This window comes from Haliotis cracherodii, unplaced genomic scaffold, assembly GCF_022045235.1.
Source record: "Haliotis cracherodii isolate W230 unplaced genomic scaffold, xgHalCrac1.p SCAF_1, whole genome shotgun sequence".
In the NCBI taxonomy this organism is placed as follows: Eukaryota; Metazoa; Mollusca; class Gastropoda; order Lepetellida; family Haliotidae; genus Haliotis; species Haliotis cracherodii.
In genome coordinates this window covers 59,152,246-59,173,344 of record NW_027266264.1, presented here as the reverse complement: position 1 = coordinate 59,173,344, position 21,099 = coordinate 59,152,246, and the positions used below count along the sequence as shown (strand labels likewise).

The window sequence follows — 21,099 nt, the reverse complement described above, 5'->3', positions numbered from 1 at the left end:
TTATATGCAGCCTTTACTAAACATATTTAAAATAATAATAACCCTAAGCGAAGTAGCTGATCGCTATTCTCGGGTATTATTTTTTACATGGAACCAGTCTGACCAGTCACCGTCAAGGCTCACGCGCACGTGATCGAGAGAATTTCATGTTGACATAGAATCGTCAAACAAAAACAAATAGGACTTTTAACGAGTCAAAGTATGTCATTTATGATATATGTATCCATTCTCTGTCAACTAAAGTTCGTTTCAAGGCGTCAATAGCGGTATTCTGACCGTGGTTGCTGTTAATAACGGTGAGTTGTGCGATCTTCCGATCGCTTCACACACGATTTCGCCGAAATTAATAAAAACAATATGTATAAGGAATTTTATCATGAGTTGCATAATTGAAGGGAAGTAACTCTTCCAGTAAGAAGCTGGTTTCAGTTATACGGAAATTCGTTAATACGGACGAATTGTGAAATGACGCAAGTGTCCGTATAAACGAGGCACGACTGTATGCATTCGACATGCACGACCTACAAAAGCATAGGACGTTAACTAGGCTGTCATTATACCGTAATCAGCAGACTGGTACGAAAACACGGGTAAACCAATGCTGTACAGGATTCCCCACGTTCAGGAAGACCTCGCATGATGTCAAGGCGTGAGGACATGGCCCTGCTTCCGATTGTACGTCGTTAACCATTGCAACCATCTCCTGTTCTGGAGCGCCAATGGTTACCCAATAGACGGATTTCAACCAAAACAGTTAAGAATCGAGTGAAATGGCCAGGAATAAAGTCCAGAGGGATAATCAAGCGTCCTTTCCTTGCCAATCATCATTAGGGAATTCGTTTAGCAAGGTGTTTGGCCCCGAGAGCTTGTGATCTGAGGACTTGGCGAAGATTCCATTTGTCGATGTCCCTGCCCCATGTCACAGATGGCCGATTGTGGGTTTGGAAGCATGAAAATACAATCTACATACCCAGGAACATAAGACCTACGACCAAGCACGGTTCGGTAATGGTTGATGTTGCCTGTCACAGATTGTAAGCTGGATCTGTCACCCTGCTAGGCGACCCCAATGGTGATCGGTACTTTCGTAACGTCCTGCAAACGGTTGTGCCGCATTTCGACAACCACCCATTCGCCACCCGACCTGTGTACATGGATGACAATGCAAGAACACATCGTTCCGCAGCAGTAACAGCTTTTCTCCGTAATGACGCTGTGAGTCCTGATCTGAACCCGCTGGAGCATATGTGGGACATCTTGGGGGGTCGAGTACAGGCACCGGCCCCACCGCTACAGAATCTGGCCCAATTGGAGGCAGCTCATCACCTGGAATGGCTGCAGTTGCCCGTTCAGTAGATCAGACGACTTTCTGGAGGGATGAGATGAAGGCCGGAAGCTGTCATCCGGGCACATGGCTGATCTACCCGCTATTGATGATTTTTTTTCATGAATGTCATCTTTGGACAATAACATTCAAAAATCATGATGTGGAATTTGGTTTCTGATTCTGCACCTCCATACTAAATTGGGCAATTTGTTTTTGCACAAATACAGTGCCTCTGAGTACTGATACATTCGTGATTATAATCTCAAAACCGAATATACTGTTCAAGTTACTGATCAGAATATAAGAATTTGTCTGCATACAGTTAACCTACATATTCGGCGACTACAGGTTGCACCATCGTTAACAGATCGACACATTCTGGTCAGACGCCAATGGTGTTTAGTGCGTAGAAACTAGGGGAATCGACGATCGTCTCGTGTAATGTTTTCAGATTCACTCTGACTTTCTGAACATGCCTGGTGCGTAAGGAAATTTAACAGGTTTCTGTGTGGGTCTGAAATGATATTGGACGGGATCAAGGACTTTGAGAACCCTACTGCATATTGTCAATGGATGGGTCACTGGACAGTGCTACCGAGTCAACATACGTGGTCTACGGGTTGTCTTTCAAAACGATAACGCTTGTGCCCACTGCGAACGTATCGTAACTGACCACATCAAGCAACAAAATATCACTAGAATGCAATGGCCAGCCACGAGTCCCAACATTTCCCCATAAAGCACGTCTGTGACGTGATCAGGAGATGTGTAAGAGAAGTGGACATGGCTCCCTCAAGTTGTCATTGGGAGATTGATTGATTAATTCGGATCATGCCACGCTGTGCAAATGAATGTTGGGCAGCATGGGGGCATGTCTCATCTCAAACAAGTCGTCTCAAACGTTCATGTTTTGAATACCACCCCTGTCGCCATGCTTGGTTACTTGCTCCCTCACAATACACATGTTCTTCTGATAGTAACGCCTTGTCCTTCCCTTTTCTTATCATCCCATTATACTCGATACATCTTTGTATATTTGATATCGTCAGATATTTTCGGATATATACCCTATTTCTGTTGGGACAGTATATATCACTAAATCCTTCTACAGTCGTGTAGTTTTCGTTGCGCGCGTACGTACCAAACTGAGGAGATCAGACAAGATAATGAAACACCCACATGCTACTAATATTATGATTCCCATGCTGGCTATAGTGAAGCTAGAGGGCCGGTGGTCATCCGCACTTGTGTAGCGAGCCTCAAAGCTCGCCAGCCCCCGTGTGTTCAACAACAGGCTTTCGCGAATGTCCTCCTTCCGCTGATGAAGGTCAACAGACTTCAGAGCATCGTATCGATGTCTTGCATCGCAGAAACACCGACACGGCCTTGTCGCTGGAGTTGTAGAAGAAGTCGGCTGTGACCGAGAAGGAAGTGGCAAGGTCGTATACTGATGGTCTGCTGAATCTGCAATTACTGAAGCGGACGAAACAACGCTAGTTTCCCCAGTTTCGTCCGTTAGGGGCAAACCCTTGTCGTAGTTTGTTTCGAGAATGCTACCTGTCAATGAAGGCACTGCATATCCACTTGATGATATGGAGTGAATGCTTGACTCTATTGTAGAACTACTTGACCCTATGGTAAAACCGCTTGGTTGAACAGTAAGACCACTTGGCTTTGTGGTAGAACCGCTTGACTCATAGGGATATGCGCTTGAGTCAAGTGATTCTATGACATGATTGCTTGACCCTATGGTAAAACCGCTTGGATCCACAGTAAGACTACTTGGCTCTATGGTAGAACCGCTTGACTCATAGGGATATGCGTTTGAGTCAAGTGATTCTATGACATAAGTGCTTGACGCTATGGCAAAACCGCTTGGATCCACAGTAGGACTACTTGGCTCTATGGTAGAACCGCTTGACTCAAAGAGGTATGCGTTTGAGTCTAGTGATTCTATGACATAACTGCTGGTGAGACCACCCGGCTCCATGCTATACACATATGTCTCCATATTAAACAGGCTTGTAGAAGAGCTGCCGATACCGAGACCTCTATTGTTAGCGTGTAGCAACTCATTGGTAACAGTGGTCGAACTTTGAGCCATGCTTGAGGAACCTCCAAGCATAATACCTGTCGATTGTCGAGTCTCTGAATCCACAGGACTCGGGTGCAGTGTAGTTGAAGTTGGAGTGGACACATACAGGACATCGTCAGTGAATTTTGACGTCCGCAAGGTTAGGGATGAACTCTCAACACCCGTCGGTGTGCTCACTGATCTGATCACTGTCCAGCTGTCTGGGGATGTACTGGCTACTTCTGTCCCAGTGCTCTCGGCGTCACCTGGTGAGGCAGTTGGAAGAGCTTTGAATAACACATCACCAGAACATCAAACGCTATTACACATAAGAGTGTACTGCAATATATTGTCTCATAACGTTTGAATACGGTTTGTTAATGATAAACGTTTTTAGGTTATCTAGCTGATCAACATTCCCGTCCTATCCATTGTAATAAATGTGTATAAGTAAGAAAAAAATCTGTCCGTCCTTCTGTTTGAGCTGAACTTACATTACCCTCCTAACCTTCTGAACATATTGTATTCCTACAGCATGTGTGCTATTCCCTGGCAAGTTGACTTTCCTTTAGAAAAAATGAATATGACCACCGTCGCAGCACACTTTAGTTAAGATAAAGCCTCTGTGCCAAATATTTCTTTTACCAAACAATTTGGAAAGAGGCACTGGGTCCTACAAGGCAATGGTTACAATAGCAATGATTTATACTGATCTCTAAATGTGAAGCAACTTATGGACATGAACAATAAGTCCTCTATACTGACCAACAGGTGTTGAGGTAGCCAGCTGCTGTCCACACCCTCCTACAGCTGTGAAGATCGGCCTCTCACACGCTGGTCGCATACTGTCCCAACAAGACACGTCGTCCCACTGCCAGTCATACCAGTTCGCCACGGCCATACAATCCCCGCTGCCATCCGGCTGACTGTCAAACCAGCCACGATTGCACATCTGCTCCCCGCCAGACCAGGCCCAGGTGCCAGACCCTGTCCTGTAACCACCAGTCCAGAAACTGTCCCCTGCATGTACATAAGCAAAAATAATTTACGAAACCAATTTTCGAATTCAGTCTTGACTAGTATCTCTTAGATAAGCACAAACTTTCATTCATGTAACTTCTGTAGTTTCTGAGAAAATGTGTCCCCTTTTCACACAGTATGCAAGTTGAAATTAAAAGCGCGGAGCAAGGGCCATGACTCCGTAAAAAATGAATTTACGACACCGATTTTCGAACTCGTTTGAGATCATGACCAGTAACATAAGTGTGTAGAATTTAATTTCTCTGACTTTAACAGTTTTTGAGAAAATGTGTCCCCTTTGAGAACGACGACAGAGGGATGGACGGACGAACTCCGTTCTAATATCCCTCGCCCCACTTCCTGGCGGGGAATAATAATCATAATTCATCTATTAATTTCTTTTCAATACGAGTACCATATTCATTCTTTCAAAATCCACATGTGAATGTGTGATTTGAACAATATTTCAGCTATACACGTTTGCTACGTCCGTGAATCCTACCAAAACAGGTACTGTGATGATTAAACAAGGATAATCTAATTGTCTTTTATCAGTTACTCTCATGAGAGGGTATAAACTTCAGACGACTGTGACAAACCTAGAAACTTAACAAATTCATTTTTAAAATTCGATCCCAAGATCATAGGTTTCTGGGAGGCCAAAGGAGCGCAACTCTACGTCTAGACGTCTGGCTACCAGTGACACTGGTGCAATACAAAGATCTCTTTGAACACTATGCATGTACACTGCTATGACTGACTTTAACCGAAAACTTATCAACGACTGGAATATATTCATGGGAAGGTGATGCGTACCGTTCAAACGGGCGAAAGTCCTGAAGAAAGCGTCTTTCAGAGCCGTGTCAAGCCACACCAGACGGTCCCCTTTGTCCGTGCACATTGTCTCGCCTGCAGCACGTGGCACCCAGTCTGGCAGAAGGATCACACAAAGGCCGGAAGTGACGTCATACACATAGCCGTTTAAAACAGGACAAGCAGCTAATGCTATGCATGAAATGAAAATTGAAAGTAAGGAGTCAATGGAATCCTGCAGAATGATTTGTTTTACAATTTAGTTTACAAACTTGTGTGATATCTCATTAGATTACACGACCGCCTCTGTGATCTAGTGGACAGAGAGTCTGTTCAGAGAGCTGAAGGTCGGTGGTTTGATGCCCTGGCCGCGTCATACCAAAATACGCAAAAAGATGGTACTTGTTGTTACCCTGCCTGGCGCTCGGCATTAAAGAGATACAACAAGGACTGGTCGGCTCGGCATCAGAATACCGTGTCTGAGTGGGGCATCACAGTGGGCTAGCACTATAAAACCGGCATCAGTCCATATTCGTATCAACCACACACACACACACACGCATTGACCTCGACGTTAAACCCCGTTTCACCTTAACACCTGGATCCATCCTAAGACATCAGCGATGAAGAATTTGTAGCATACGATTTTCTCAGTCCGATTGGAATTAGTCAAAGCTAAAATGTCTATATTTTGTCTGCGAGTGCATTGTTCATGTGAAGAAACAACTAATAAGAGAAATGTTGACGGTGAGTGGATATACACTGGGTAATCGAGGATGCTTTAGACTTTCAAGTAGATTAAGTTCTAACGTAAAAAGAAATTCTAACCTGACTGCAAGGGTCGACACGTCAACAGCAACAGCAACATAAGACTCACGCTGGTGGTCTGCGAAGACAACACTCGGGGTTACATGCTGTGGAGGGAAGTCAGGTGATCCACAAAATGAGGCTACATCACGCCTATACCCAACATGTCTGTTTTATACACCCCACCTTCCTGCAACATGTCTGTTCTATACACCCACCTTCCTGCAACATGTCTGTTCTAAAAAACCACCTTCCTGCAACATGTCTGTTTTATACACCCACCTTCCTGCAACATGTCTGTTCTATACACCCCACCTTCCTGCAACATGTCTGTTCTATACACCCACCTTCCTGCAACATGTCTGTTCTATACACCCACCTTCCTGCAACATGTGTGTTCTATACACCCCACCTTCCTGCAACATGTCTGTTCTATACACCCCACCTTCCTGCAACATGTCTGTTCTATACACCCCACCTTCCTACAACATGTGTGTTCTATACACCCCACCTTCCTGCAACATGTGTGTTCTATACACCCCACCTTCCTGCAACATGTCTGTTCTATACACCCACCTTCCTGCAACATGTGTGTTCTATACACCCCACCTTCCTGCAACATGTGTGTTCTATACACCCACCTTCCTGCAACATGTCTGTTCTATACACCCACCTTCCTACAACATGTGTGTTCTATACACCCCACCTTCCTGCAACATGTGTGTTCTATACACCCCACCTTCCTGCAACATGTCTGTTCTATACACCCACCTTCCTGCAACATGTCTGTTCTATACACCCCACCTTCCTGCAACATGTCTGTTCTATACACCCCACCTTCCTGCAACATGTGTGTTCTATACACCCACCTTCCTGCAACATGTGTGTTCTATACACCCACCTTCCTGCAACATGTCTGTTCTATACACCCACCTTCCTGCAACATGTGTGTTCTATACACCCACCTTCCTGCAACATGTCTGTTCTATACACCCCACCTTCCTGCAACATGTCTGTTCTATACACCCCACCTTCCTGCAACATGTGTGTTCTATACACCCCACCTTCCTGCAACATGTGTGTTCTATACACCCCACCTTCCTGCAACATGTCTGTTCTATACACCCACCTTCCTGCAACATGTCTGTTCTATACACCCCACCTTCCTACAACATGTCTGTTCTATACACCCACGTTCCTGCAACATGTCTGTTCTATACACCCCACCTTCCTACAACATGTGTGTTCTATACACCCCACCTTCCTGCAACATGTTTGTTTTATTCGACCCAAATTCCTGCAACATGTGTGTTCTATGCACCCCACCTTCCTGCAACATGTCTGTTCTATACACCCCACCTTCCTGCAACATGTGTGTTCTATACACCCCACCTTCCTACAACATGTGTGTTTTATTCGACCCAAATTCCTGCAACATGTGTGTTCTGTATACCTCACCTTCCTGTAATATGTCTGCTTTATAGACCTCACTTTCCAACAAATTGTTTCTTTACAGCTCACCTTGCTGCGTTATTTCAATCTTATACAACTTACCAGACAACTCCTGGCCATGCCTGTGCTTGCCGACGTTGGTATCCAGCGCCTCCTTGTTGTCTTGGTTGTTTTTGAAATGTTCAAACAGTTCACACCTACTGATTCAAGTTGTCATGTGCAAGAGACGTCCCTCGGTATGATGCACGTGGCCTAGCAAGCTCAGCTTTCCTATATGGACAATAATGCTCAACTAAGTGGAGCTTGCTGCTTTGCATATGTCCCACATGTTGTATACCTGTATATGAAGATAGTTCTCCGGCACGATCTGGACAGAAGGTACACGGATATGTCCCGCTTGCTGCGGTTGACAATGGTTCTACACGGATATGTCCTGCTTGCTGCTGTTGAAAATGGTGGTACACGGATATGTCCTGCTCGCTGCTGTAGACAATGGTTCTACACGGATATGTCCTGCTTGCTGCTGTTGACAAAGGTTCTACACGGATATGTCCTGCTTGCTGCTGTTGACAATGGTGGTACACCGATATGTCCTGCTTGCTGCTGTTGACAATGGTGGTACACGGATATGTCCTGCTTGCTGCTGTAGACAAAGGTTCTACACGGATATGTCCTGCTTTCTGCTGTTGACAATGGTGGTACACGGATATGTCCTGCTTGCTGCTGTTGACAATGGTGGTACACGGATATGTCCTGCTTGCTGCTGTAGACAAAGGTTCTACACGGATATGTCCTGCTTTCTGCTGTTGACAATGGTGGTACACGGATATGTCCTGCTTGCTGCTGTTGACAATGGTGGTACACGGATATGTCCTGCTTCTGCCGTAGACAATGGTGGTACACGGATATGTCCTGCTCGCTGCTTTTGACAATGGTGGTACACGGATATGTCCTGCTTGCTGCTGTAGACAAAGGTTCTACATGGATATGTCCAGCTTTCTGCTGTTGACAATGGTGGTACACGGATATCTCCTGCTCGCTGCTGTTGACAATGGTGGTACACAGATATGTCCTGCTTCTGCCGTAGACAATGGTGGTACACGGATATGTCCTGCTCGCTGCTGTAGACAATGGTGGTACACGGATATGTCCTGCTTGCTGCTGTAGACAAAGGTTATATACGAATATGTCCTGCTTGCTGCTGTTGACAATAGTGGTACACGGATATGTCCTGCTTCTGCCGTAGACAATGGTGGTGCACGGATATGTCCTGCTTGCTGCTGTTGACAATAGTGGTCTGCCCTGCTAGCTGTCGTAGATGCAGCAGTTGCTATACTGTCCCCGTCAACAATGTACTACGTGGTATCCTACTGCTGCCGACGATGCTTGTGCCAATATTGGCATGATGCCACATCGATACACTTGAATGCAAACTATTGACTGCGAAGTTAGCCACGTTATGACAAACGCGTCGACCGCATCATCTGAACAACACCCCTTTCCGTATTTGGGCTTCCATTAACATTTGGGCTTAACATTGATAACGCTGGCTTTATTAAATGTATAAATGAGTAAGTCGGAAATGTTTGTCAACGTGTTGTGTGTGTCATGACCATAATGTTAATCCCGTGCCATTCTATTTAACTAGACTAAGTTCAATAATTACCCTACTCTATTAAAAAGTATTATTTGTCAGATCATTGTGCAAAAGGGTTCATTATAATGATAGATTGTGGTTTTCTCAGTATTATCTATTTAGTTCTATATCAAACATAATTGCATACATCAAACATCGTCAATAATCCAAGGATTTGTATACTCCGCGTTCCCCCCGTCACCCGTGTCTACATACGGCCGACATACGGTGAAGTAGTGCCTCGTGTCTGCTTCAAATACTACTCCTTTTGACTGATATTTATGTTGCACGACAATTGTTGCCGTTTGTGCTACCACATCAAATACCGATTGTAATGCAGGCGACGGTATCGTATTTACGTGATGGAAGAACAAAGTATTGACGATGCTCCTCTACCTGCCCAGAGGGCAATAAATACAAAACTAAACAAATACCCTTACAAATAAATATAGATTATTAAGCAGCCACCTTTAAACATCAAAAACACTTTGTAAACGCACATAACCGGCATTATGAATACCCTAGAAACAAATGATTTTCTCAAATAGCAAACGCTCGGTTTCTAATAGTGTTTCGGGAGAATTGCAAGCATGGTATGGACATTTCACATTTGTATCTACCAGAAACACCTTTGTGAATAAATCCCTGAAGCATCCCCCCAAAAAAATCATTTGAGTATTGTGTAGTGATCATCACGTTGTTATGAATTTCAGCAAAAACAGAACAACCTTGTCAATTTGTCAATGGGATTATCTACGAAAAGTAATTACTAATTACATTTAAATCTGTATATATATATATATATATATATATATATATATATATATATATATATATATATATATATATATATATATATATACTTACTAATTACAGATTAAATCTGTGTATATAAACTTACTAATTACTAATTACAGTTTAAATATATATATATATTTATATATATATCTGTATAAATATGAATATATATATACTTACTAATTGCTAATTACAGTTTAAATCTGTATATATATATATATATATATATATATATATATATATATATATATATATATATATATATATATATATATATTCAGATGTCACTTTTTAAATAACGTTATGAATTTAACATAGATTTGAACTGTAAATAGTAATTACATATCATAGATAGTTTCGTACTAGTTAAATAGAATGGCTTGAGATTAACATTATGGATTATGGTCATGACATACACACAACACGTTGACAAACATTTCTAACTTTCTCATACGTGTATATACATTTAATAAAGCCAACGTTATCAATGTTAAGTAAGTTAATGGAAGGCCAAATACGGAAAGGGCAGTTGTTCATATGATGCGACCGACGCGTTTGTCATAACGTGGCTAGAACTTGTCTCTGTTGCATTAGATCTTCACCGTGTAAAAGTTGATGTTTTACAACGTCATCACACTCGGGCTGGCACTTCAGACGCTTTCCACGTGTGACTGGTAACATGTCAAGCTTAACGAGATTGGCCATGTAGATTTCTTGTACATCAAGCTAAGGCTCTATAGTCTATGGGGTAAAGGTGATGAATGGCAGCGTATTTTATAACATTCATTATATCATGCGAAATGGCTTTGGCGTTCTGCGTATTCACCAGATAGTGCCCCCATTTGAAGAACAGAATCTAGAATCATAAGAATCTAGCTCTTCAAAGTTTCCTCAGGAACAACTTCTATTCCCTTCATAAGCCACAGCCCTAGGGTTTGGCGGGTCCCAACAGAGGATGATCACGACCGCCGTCTTAGATAACCACAATTGTCGATTGATGTCAACAGTGCCGTCCGGATGACGTCAACAACACACTGGTTCCAGTGAAGTGATATTTGCACTAGTGCACATTCATTTTTTATTGAATGGTTATTTCTAATCCTGTGGGTAGTAATGCAGCAATATGTCCCCAGCCTTCAGACCTACCTTCTCGGAGGAAAAACAGAGCGTTTCAGATATAAGCAAATAAAAAAGACAAAACCCTTTCCATATTCATAAGAAATCTCTGCCAAAAGCAGAATCGATTGGTCGATTCTGACTATATCGTTTGACTGAACACGTGTTTAGGAATCAGTATCAAAATGATACCAGGTGTTCGCGAAAAGGTGAGCGTATCCTTACCACTTGTGGCATCCGTCAAAAACACATGCACATGTTCACCTGAAAAAAAAACCCTCAAGTGGTACAAGTCATATCTACCATAAACTGTTTTGAAAGTTTTATTGAGGCCTTGAATGATGTAACCTTGATCAAACATCTTCTGAGAAAGAGTCGTATGACGCGAAATCTGGGTAGAAAGAACGTGCTCGATTGTACCTCAAATGTTGTGGAATGTAGACACCAAGGGCTGGAGCGGCAGGAATATTGCTCGACATTTGGGAAACTTGGACTGTTGGAAATTACAGTCTTGTGGAGAGTGTTTTGTCACTCTGAATCTTTATTAATAGATTGAAATATGAATTGGAATGGCCTAGAAATAGAACAAAACACCTCCCGCTATATTACAGTGAATCGCCATCACTGAAAACTACACACCTAAGGCAAACAGATGGTAATCTTGTCCTTCATAGTATTGGTGTCTACTTAACAAAAGCCTACAAATTAAGAAACACTTGAAACAATAACTCACAATGAAATAATCGTTAATCGTTATATTCTTTACGCCAGCCTGCATGGTTTATCATGTTGTATTAATGTATTAAGGGTCGGTGGCCTGATACTAAATAAATTGTCGGGCTGTCTAAAAGTTATGATTATCAGCTTAGGAGATACACCTTCTGAGTTTTGAAAATTGATGTATTTCCACTGAAGAACCACAGTGGGACCACATCAAATTTCATAAGGCAGTAGGTTAACCTCCAGTCTACCATGGCGACAAAAACAATTTCAAAACATGATGGGCCTCACTTGTTCTCCTTTATTTCAGGTTGCTAAATCACCAAAAGGGAATGGCTATTTGACGGGTATTGAACCAAATAGGGTCATCGATATACCTGAAGCTTACGTTAAACCTGATGGTCAAATTTTCTTGTTTTGACAAAGTTCGATATGTCCTGTCACTCTCTTTCACTGTTGACATTATGGAACCGGCACAGATAGTGTTAGCTTTTATATCTACTTAACTTAAAAAAAAGCTTAGTTCAGTGTATACTTTTACTCTTCAACAGTATTGAATCCATCTTGAAATACCAACACACTACTCTTACTAGCGTAGTATGTGTGTCTTCACTAAAGTATTAGTACTGCTTCCGTTTGTAATGCAAACACTTATATAGTTTCTGTTCTGAAGGGTCTATGTTTAGTACATCGAAGAATCCTTAACAGAGCCGACGTCATTGTTTTCTCATACAAAGGAAGCGTAGGAGTTGACTTCCGTTATAATGCTTGCTCGTTTTGTTGTCATAATGTTAGTGGGAGTACGTACTTACTCTAAGGTGTACGTTTAAAGCTACCATCCAAGTGATAGCAACAAACTTCGTAAATAGGCAAGCCACAAAGCAGTCACCTCTCTTGCAATATGTATTTCAATTTGAACGACCCATACAATATGTATATTGATGCAGATTATTGGCAACTGCGTTTCACCAAGACAGTTGTACTGATATCTGGTGGTGTTATGATTTTGTGCAACAAAACCATGTCGGGTTAAATACGAACAGGTGTAACTTTACCATCCCACCCACCCCCCAAAAACAAACAACAAAACAAAAAACAAGAAATACCAACAAAATATATATATAAAACCCCAAAACAAAATCCTCTTTAAAATAAAAAACAACAACGCAAAACCAAAATCCCCGAAAAAACATGTGTACGTTGACATTCATTGCAAGAGGGGATAAAGGTACGTTTAAGATATCCGCTGAATGAACCACCAAAGACAATATCGAACCTCGTGTGAAACGTTGATCACAAATGACACAACATTCTGTTTGTTATATTATTTTGGAATAATGATTTTTGGACCAAATTGTAATAACGCACAAACTTATTTGCAGAGGAGTTCAAGAAACTTAGTTTTCATTGAAAAGAAGATGTTTATTTGGCATCGGTGTATCACTGAGAATCCTGCGCTTCAGGTATCATGTTTGTTTGCCAATAATTATATTTTATTACAATTTCCCGCGTCATAAAGACTAACACACTCACTATACAACTAACGACGAAGTTTAAAAAAAAATCCTATTTACTTCAGAAATCACATTCAAGAATTACACTTACACAGAGACGTTGTTACATCTTGATCGATCAAATACCTGGAATGAAGTTAATCTTATTGGTCGATAAACGCCTGATTGCATTTCTTCCCAATGGATTAAATCGGTAAAGCTGGCCAGGCATGGTAAAAATCTTAACGTGTTACGCCGGACCACACGAATCGCTGATCTGTCACAAATCGAATGAAATAAAACGTTAGCGATGTCTTACAAAATTCTCCAACAAGGACGCAGATACTTATCCTTCCTCAGATACGGAATGCCATTCGCCATTCGTCAACGTTTTGGGGGCCTCGATGACATAGGTGGGCACACTTGCTACTGGCTGAACTTGCCTCTAAATCACATTGTCTGACGTGACTCATCTACACATTGTAAGATGTTTCAAAAATGTTTGACCATTTCTTTTAGATTGTTTTTTTTGTATGTCACAAACCTTTTTTCCTTTGTGTATATATTCCCCTTCGCACGCAGGGGAAGGAAACCAACATAAGTTCTCACAAAGGTTATTTTGTTTGTTTTCATTTGTTAATGGAGTCGATTATTTCATCTTGGCAAATTCTCGCAATATAAGTTCATGACAGTGTTTAATACCTTAACCTGTGTGTTATATTATAGTAAAACGAAAGAAAACGCTTGCATTTCAAAATGCTTGAATAAAACCTGACGTGCTTAAGGACAGGTTAGGATCCTCATGTTTATCGGAGTTTCCCAGAATACTAAGAAGACATACAGCAATGTACAAAATGTCAATATATAAACAATATGTGCGTGTTTGAGATAATGTATGTCGGAAACTGAAGTGTCGTGTATGTCGATGTTCGAGTGACTTGATAGGTATGGGCTGATACTGTGCTTCTCCTTGCTTTACAATGGCATTGCTTGAGTTACAACTTGGAGTCTGTGCTTTTGTCTCTTATTCACTCTAACAAAGAAATCGCCTAAAATATGCATTCTGAGATATTGCGTCATTATTCTACAAAATCAATAAGACTGTTTGAGTGTGCATGTCAGTTTATAAAGGTGACAGAAATGGCGTTTGTTTGAATACTGTCTGGAGCTCCGTGTGATGACATGTAACTCCATCGATGGCCATACAAAGATTAGGACCGCCTCCGTGATCTAGTGGGTACAGCCTCTGCCGGGAGGGCGGAATGTCGGTGGTTCGATCCCCGGTCGCGTCATGCCATAACACCCTTAAAGATGGCGCTCGGCATTAAAGGGCTTAACTTAAACAAGGACTGGTCGACTCGAAGTCGGTATGATATGTCTGATCAAGGTAAATTGCGGCATGGCATCTCAGTGGGCAGACGCACACACACACGCACACACACACACACGCACACACACACACACACACACTTGGACGCGACGTTCAACCACGTTTGTTCTTGACACCCCTAGACAATTTGATTCAACAACTTACTCTACCCTACCTGTGTACTAGTACTTGAATGCTGGCTGTCGCATGTACCCTAGTCAATATAACACAACATGGTGTCAGAAGTGCCTAACTACATTCTAGACACGGAACTTTGTGAGCGCGACGAGCGGGCGTCGTACAAAGATTTCTCCTGTGAAGTCTAAACGGAAACTAGAAAGTGTTCCTCGAAACCGCGGGAAAAGACGGTTTTGGTCGAGTTTGACCAATTCTTCATTGTGAGACGGAACATTATATTTGAACGAGGCGCATTAAACAATAGCAAACAAGCTGTGAGGGAATCAGTTGACTCTTTTATCACTGCACTTTATGGACTTGCTGAACATTGCAATTACCAAAATTTGAAAGAAGAGATGATCAGAGACAGGCTAGATACTACGTGATACTAAACTTTGAACCAAGTTGCAGTAATATTCCACACTCACCCTTGATTCAGCAATCACACATCATCGCCAGTCAGAAACTGTACACAAACACCAGGAGGCAAGAGAAACAACACAAACGGGAACGTTAATTCAGTTATCCGAAAGGGCAAATTCTTCTGCCAGAGACCCATTCATCAGGTTTTCTGAAAGGAAACCACAGACCTAACTATGGTAGTGGAGGAAAACCACACAAACAATACACTCAACAGACCTCAGAAAACTGAGGCAACATGAACTTCAAGTCGAAATGCCCGGTTAGAGATTCCAATTGCAACTTATGCAAAGAGAAAGGACATTGGCCGAAATTGGGTAGGTCTTCAACGTCCATGAGGTAGTTCGTGATAATGAATCTGAAGAGGAAACATTCTTACGTTCAGTCATCGTGGATCCAGTTATTAAAGCACCGTTAGAATCAGTCCTTGATGAGACAAGCAAAGCATAGGTCAAGGTGAAGGTTGCCAATCATTATTTGGAGTTCAAGATAGACACAGGTGTGGATGTGACTTTGATACCAAAGAAATACTTTGCAGAAATTGCAAGTAATTCTGACATTGAGTTTGAATCACTTGTAAAAAAGCTCTCAGTAGTTGGTGAGTACAAGCTATAGGTTTGTGAACAATTTGTGACCACATTAAAATGACTGGACAAAAAGAGATCACGCAAAAAGTCGAGGGCTCGGAAATACATGTACCCTGCTTGGAAGGCCTGCAATATAAGACATGGAAATCATCACTAAGGACGCTATCCTTGCTACCAGAAATGTTGAATCTTAAGCTACCAGACCCATGTCTACTTAGGGACAAAGAGCAACAAAGCAAGCCCACAATACATACACGAGGTCATGCCCGCAATACATACTCGAGATCATGTCCACAATACATACACGAGGCCATGCCCACAATACATACTCGAGATCATGTCCACAATACATACGCGAGACCATGTCCACAATACATGGCCTCGCGTATGTATTGTGGACATGGTCTCGCGAATGTATTGTGGACATGGTCTCGCGAATGTATTGTGGACATGGTCTCGCGAATGTATTGTGGACATGGTCTCGTGTATGTATTGTGGACATGGTCTCGCGAATGTATTGTGGACATGGTCTCGCGTATGTATTGTGGACATGGTCTCGCGAATGTATTGTGGACATGGTCTCGCGAATGTATTGTGGACATGGTCTCGTGTATGTATTGCGGGCATGGTCTCTCTTATGTATTGTGTGTCCCCGGCTCTGGGCTTTGTGCCTTGGGGCGTGGTACCCTAGGTGGCCACACAAAACCTGTATCGAGAGTGGCTGACATTCATCGTTTTGAACTTTGCACTTCCAAGGCCCTGTTGTCATGCCATCTCCACCCCTATCTCAACCATAGATCAACCTAACACAGGATCCATCACTCTCACATCAACGCCTTCATCCCAGACTGACTGTAAACTCCTTTAGATATTATAAGCCATTATATATTATTCATAAAGGTCGAAACAAGCGAGTTGGTAATACACTGATAATATTGATTGCTGACAACCTTCGCCATTTTGTACCCAATGTAGATACCATATTACATTCGTAAGATAGATGAAAAGGTAAAATGAACTTACATGATAAAACTAGACAGCATACGGTTTAAATCACCTTTTACGTCAGTGTTATTATTCTTTTGGCTGAAAACGACTGCTGTCACTGCTTGTATACTATATGAATGCCAAGGGAACTTTACAAACATTAATACTACAGATACAGCTATACCATGGCGACATGTACATATTCGGGTTTGGACAAGACAAACCAGTGTTTGATATCATGAGCAACTATTCATACGGTTGCGCTCATCCCTACCACTTGATATTGTAAGTACTTATTCGGGTAAAGAGAATCCAGAATCCCAATGTGTATTATAAAACATAACATCATCTGCCCCCGAGGAGAGAATAAACTGAATTTGTTAATACATTTATCCTTGTCACAAACTGTGTTTAGAAGGACACACCATGCCTTTATGTAAGCGATGAAATAAAAGTCTTGTAAAGTTACAAATGCATAAAATGACATTTCAGGGTCTATAATTTCACCACAGTAGCTCCTCATACATTTTACCAATATCACTTTATCACTTTATTTCGCGGTGCTACAGGAGAAACAGTTTCTTTACATGATAATAATTTGTAGTAAACAAGATGTTGGTTATACTTCACAAGTATTAGGCGACATTTATTTTCCTAAACTCGACTGTTACACCGAATCACAACACAACACATTTAACAGTGGAACACGCTGTGCGTTACACGGCCAAATGTATGACAACATCAATACATGCCCAGTCCCCACTGTCATACAACTGTCACACAACTGTCATACAACTGTCATCACCGATCACAAATACACCTATACGCTTTACCGTTGCCCGACACAACAATCGGCCCCGTCCAACATGGGACTCCACATATTCAGTATAACAATCTGAATTAGATTATGTTATGAAAATATATACGGTGCGTTATTTAGTACACAAATATAAAACAAGTACAACTGGCCGTGCTTGCACATGAAGCTGGAGAGAAGAATTCAAATTCACAAACCCTTTATATACCCTTAATAACGCCACCTAGCGGGGCACACAATACCTTGCATGCTGCACACACAAACACGCACGCGCACGCACGCACGCACGCACACAGGTAGTGACAACTTCGACAGGCAAATAATGGTTACACATTCTTTATTTCAGATCAGGATAATAAGTTTTGTTTCGATACATGAAGAAAGTTTACAAAATTTACAAAGTTTACAAAGTTTATGCCAGAAACTAACTACTCGTTTAGCTGCATATGTCAATAAGGGTATTTTACCCTTTAAACCATTTTTTCTCATTAATTTCATATTTTCGTACACCCAAATTTCACAGCCATATGCTAATATTGGAAATACCATAACACCAAAAGCTTTAAGTCAACAGTACAAGGAATATTATTTTACTATCTAGATTTTGTGAGAAGACAAATAACTAGTAACATGATCTAATGAATTCTGGAGTTCGGTTACGGAATCAGTAAAGAGGACAGTGTCATAAGCATACTCTATCAGCATTCATACTCGCGTAATAAAGAAACGCAACACCAGCTTTATACTCACATAGTTTTACTTACTCTCAGCCCATCTATCAATACAGGACAGGATCAGACTGGCCAGACTCGTCACTAAATGGGGAAAACTTAGAACGATCGATTGCAAACCGCGCTCTCCTCTCCTAATGTTAAAGTATCACTTTATAGTGTTCGGGCCTGGCCTGTCCTTGTCACATGTCACCATACCTCATTTTGATTCGTTAGAAGTTAGATCTGACCATAAACTCATGTGTGTTGTAATCGGAAAATACAGAAGCCTACGTGCCAGATTGCTAATTTCTCTATTGATTTTGTGACTCTCTCCGGATGCTACAAATGAAAATTAAGTACCTTGCCTCTCTGCTTGTTTAATTAACTAATGGACGAAAACATGGAACCAATCCAATGATAAACATGAAATGTCAAGAATACACTTGTGATAAATGTGAAATGTATTTTATCTATTGATTCCTTTCGAACTAAAAGTTCTCTGTCACAAACTAAACTGATGTCCAAAAGAAACGATGCCACGTGTTTGAAAGGACTTCAAATTTCAAATTGGTATATGACTTCTGAGTAATGTTTTCACAGTATGTGTACAAAAATTCATTTTATGAGAATGAGAATTTCATTTGAACACAGTTGATGAGTCAAGTGTGGAAAATGTCACAACACACGTCTCCAAGTCACGTTAGTACCGGGTATGTCCACCGTGAGCGTCAATACACGCTAGTACACGTCTACGGGCTGATGACGTCAGACGTCTGATGACGTTGGGGGGGGGGGGGGGATGTGTTGCCATTCATGGAGGGGGCATTGTTCCAAAATCTGGTGTTCTTCAGAAAACACGTCACGTGCCCAGTCCCACCGTTTCCACCGTCGAAGTCGCCTGGCCCATATCCGTCTGTTGAGTCGGTGTTGAGGTGTCAGGAACGCTCCGCGGTAGGGGCGACATGCTCGGATACCATGTGCCCGCAGTCTCCTGTGCACGGTTTGTCGACTCATCACGTGTCCCAGTGCCGTCCGTGCCGTTACGAAGCGGTTCGGAAGGTGAAGTACCCGGATGTGGCGGTCTTCAATGGGCGTGGTCACCCGTGGTCTCCCGCTTCTCGGCCTGTCTGCTTTCCGACCTGTTTGACGCAATCGCTGCATTAACCTGGTGACGGTTATGCGCGCGCATCCTAACCTTCTGGCGACGTCGCGGTGCGTAGCTCCCTGTTGGTGCATTCCTACGTCTCTCTCTCTCTCAATCGCTGTCAAACGTGGCATTTCTTTTGTGTGTTTTTTGTTGCTGTGGTCCCAACGTTTCACGCTTTTTTCTCAATTGATCAAATGTTCCCGGTTTTATCGACCGAATACGTTTGGTTTGGAACGTAGGATACGCAAAAGTACCTTTTCAGACGAAAATTAACTCTTCATAAAAAATATTTAAGAAAATGTGTGGTATCGTTTCTTTTGGACATTAGTTTATTTTACTTACAAACTATCTTGTAATGATCACAAAGTCCTGAAAGTTCCGGCTCACGCGAACCGGCTTAAACAGTTTGTCAACCCGAAAGATAGACCAACTAACCCACTCCCAGTTGTTGCTACGGGCAACCAACCGATTCCGTCTCAATCTGACGAAAATCATACGGAGATGACCACCCCGACGCCACAGACATTAACCCCCAAGGCACAGAATCCAGACTTTGATATACATGAGGACGACGTTTTCATAATAAAACGAATCTTAGCGCATAAAATAGTAAATGGAGAAAAGTACTACGAGATTCGCTAGGAAAATTTCACTTTACAGGAGGTTACATGGGAACTCGAATCTAATATCCCTCAAGTATTGATTCGTGATTACATGATCCAGAAGTCATTCAAAAAGAAGCCCAAGCGTTAGAATATATCTCAATATATATTTCGAATAGTGTTTCAGATTAATTGTTAATTTCGTTTCCTTTTCAGTTACAGCACTTGCAGATTTCATATTGAGGACTGATCAACCTAAAATTGATTTTTGCATGTGTTTTATTTCAGGTTTAGAATTACATGAAGCTATATGCACTGAAGTAGCACATGCTATAGATCGTTATTCCATTGTTAGGTGATTCAATTGTCACAAGGTTATAGGAAAATGCAATATGTTGAGAATGTGTATTGTTATCGTTAAATATTGTGTTTTAAATACTCCGAATACTCGGATTATTTACAGTGATGTGTTGGTTGACATTGAAGAATAAAAATCACGTTCATGGGTTATGGCCGCACATGTATTTCTCGGGCCACTATAAAGCAAGTTCGCTTTTTGTCTATACGAGAATACAAATGAGTTACAATATACGAGAAATGACGACTACGGGTCGCATGGTTATATACTACTTCTACGAGATGATTCTGGCTGCAAATGTATTTCGCAGGCCACTATAAAGCAAGTTCGCTTTGTGTGTATATACGAGAATACAAATGAGTTACAATATACGAGAAATGACGACTACGGGTCGCATGGTTATACAATACGGTTACAAATACAGTGAAGTGAAATACAATGATGAGAACTGAGATACAGTCATGTGAACTGAATACAGTCATGTGACGTTAAATACAATGACGAGACAATGAATAATGTCGTGATGATATATTTTGATGCTGTAACACAAGTTCACTATTGTTGGATGTTGCTTACTCGCACGGTTACTAGTGTGAGTTTATATATTACCTACTTGTGACAATTGTTATCATACTTCTAAGATACAGTCAGTTGTTATTAGCGAGG

General features: G+C 41.7%; 1 protein-coding gene across 1 annotated transcript; it reads right to left on the bottom strand.

The window, feature by feature from the left end:
• Nucleotides 1–1,290: 1,290 nt before the first annotated feature.
• LOC139456438 (serine-rich adhesin for platelets-like) lies at nt 1,291–19,290 on the bottom strand. The gene is made up of 6 exons (XM_071238151.1): nt 19,204–19,290; nt 7,831–8,455; nt 5,238–5,330; nt 4,167–4,421; nt 2,507–3,688; nt 1,291–1,457 (listed from the first exon to the last, which is right to left on the bottom strand). Exons 1-6 carry the CDS (start codon nt 19,288–19,290, stop codon nt 1,291–1,293), a joined length of 2,409 nt encoding a protein of 802 aa, XP_071094252.1.
• Between the last annotated feature and the right edge of the window lie 1,809 nt (nt 19,291–21,099).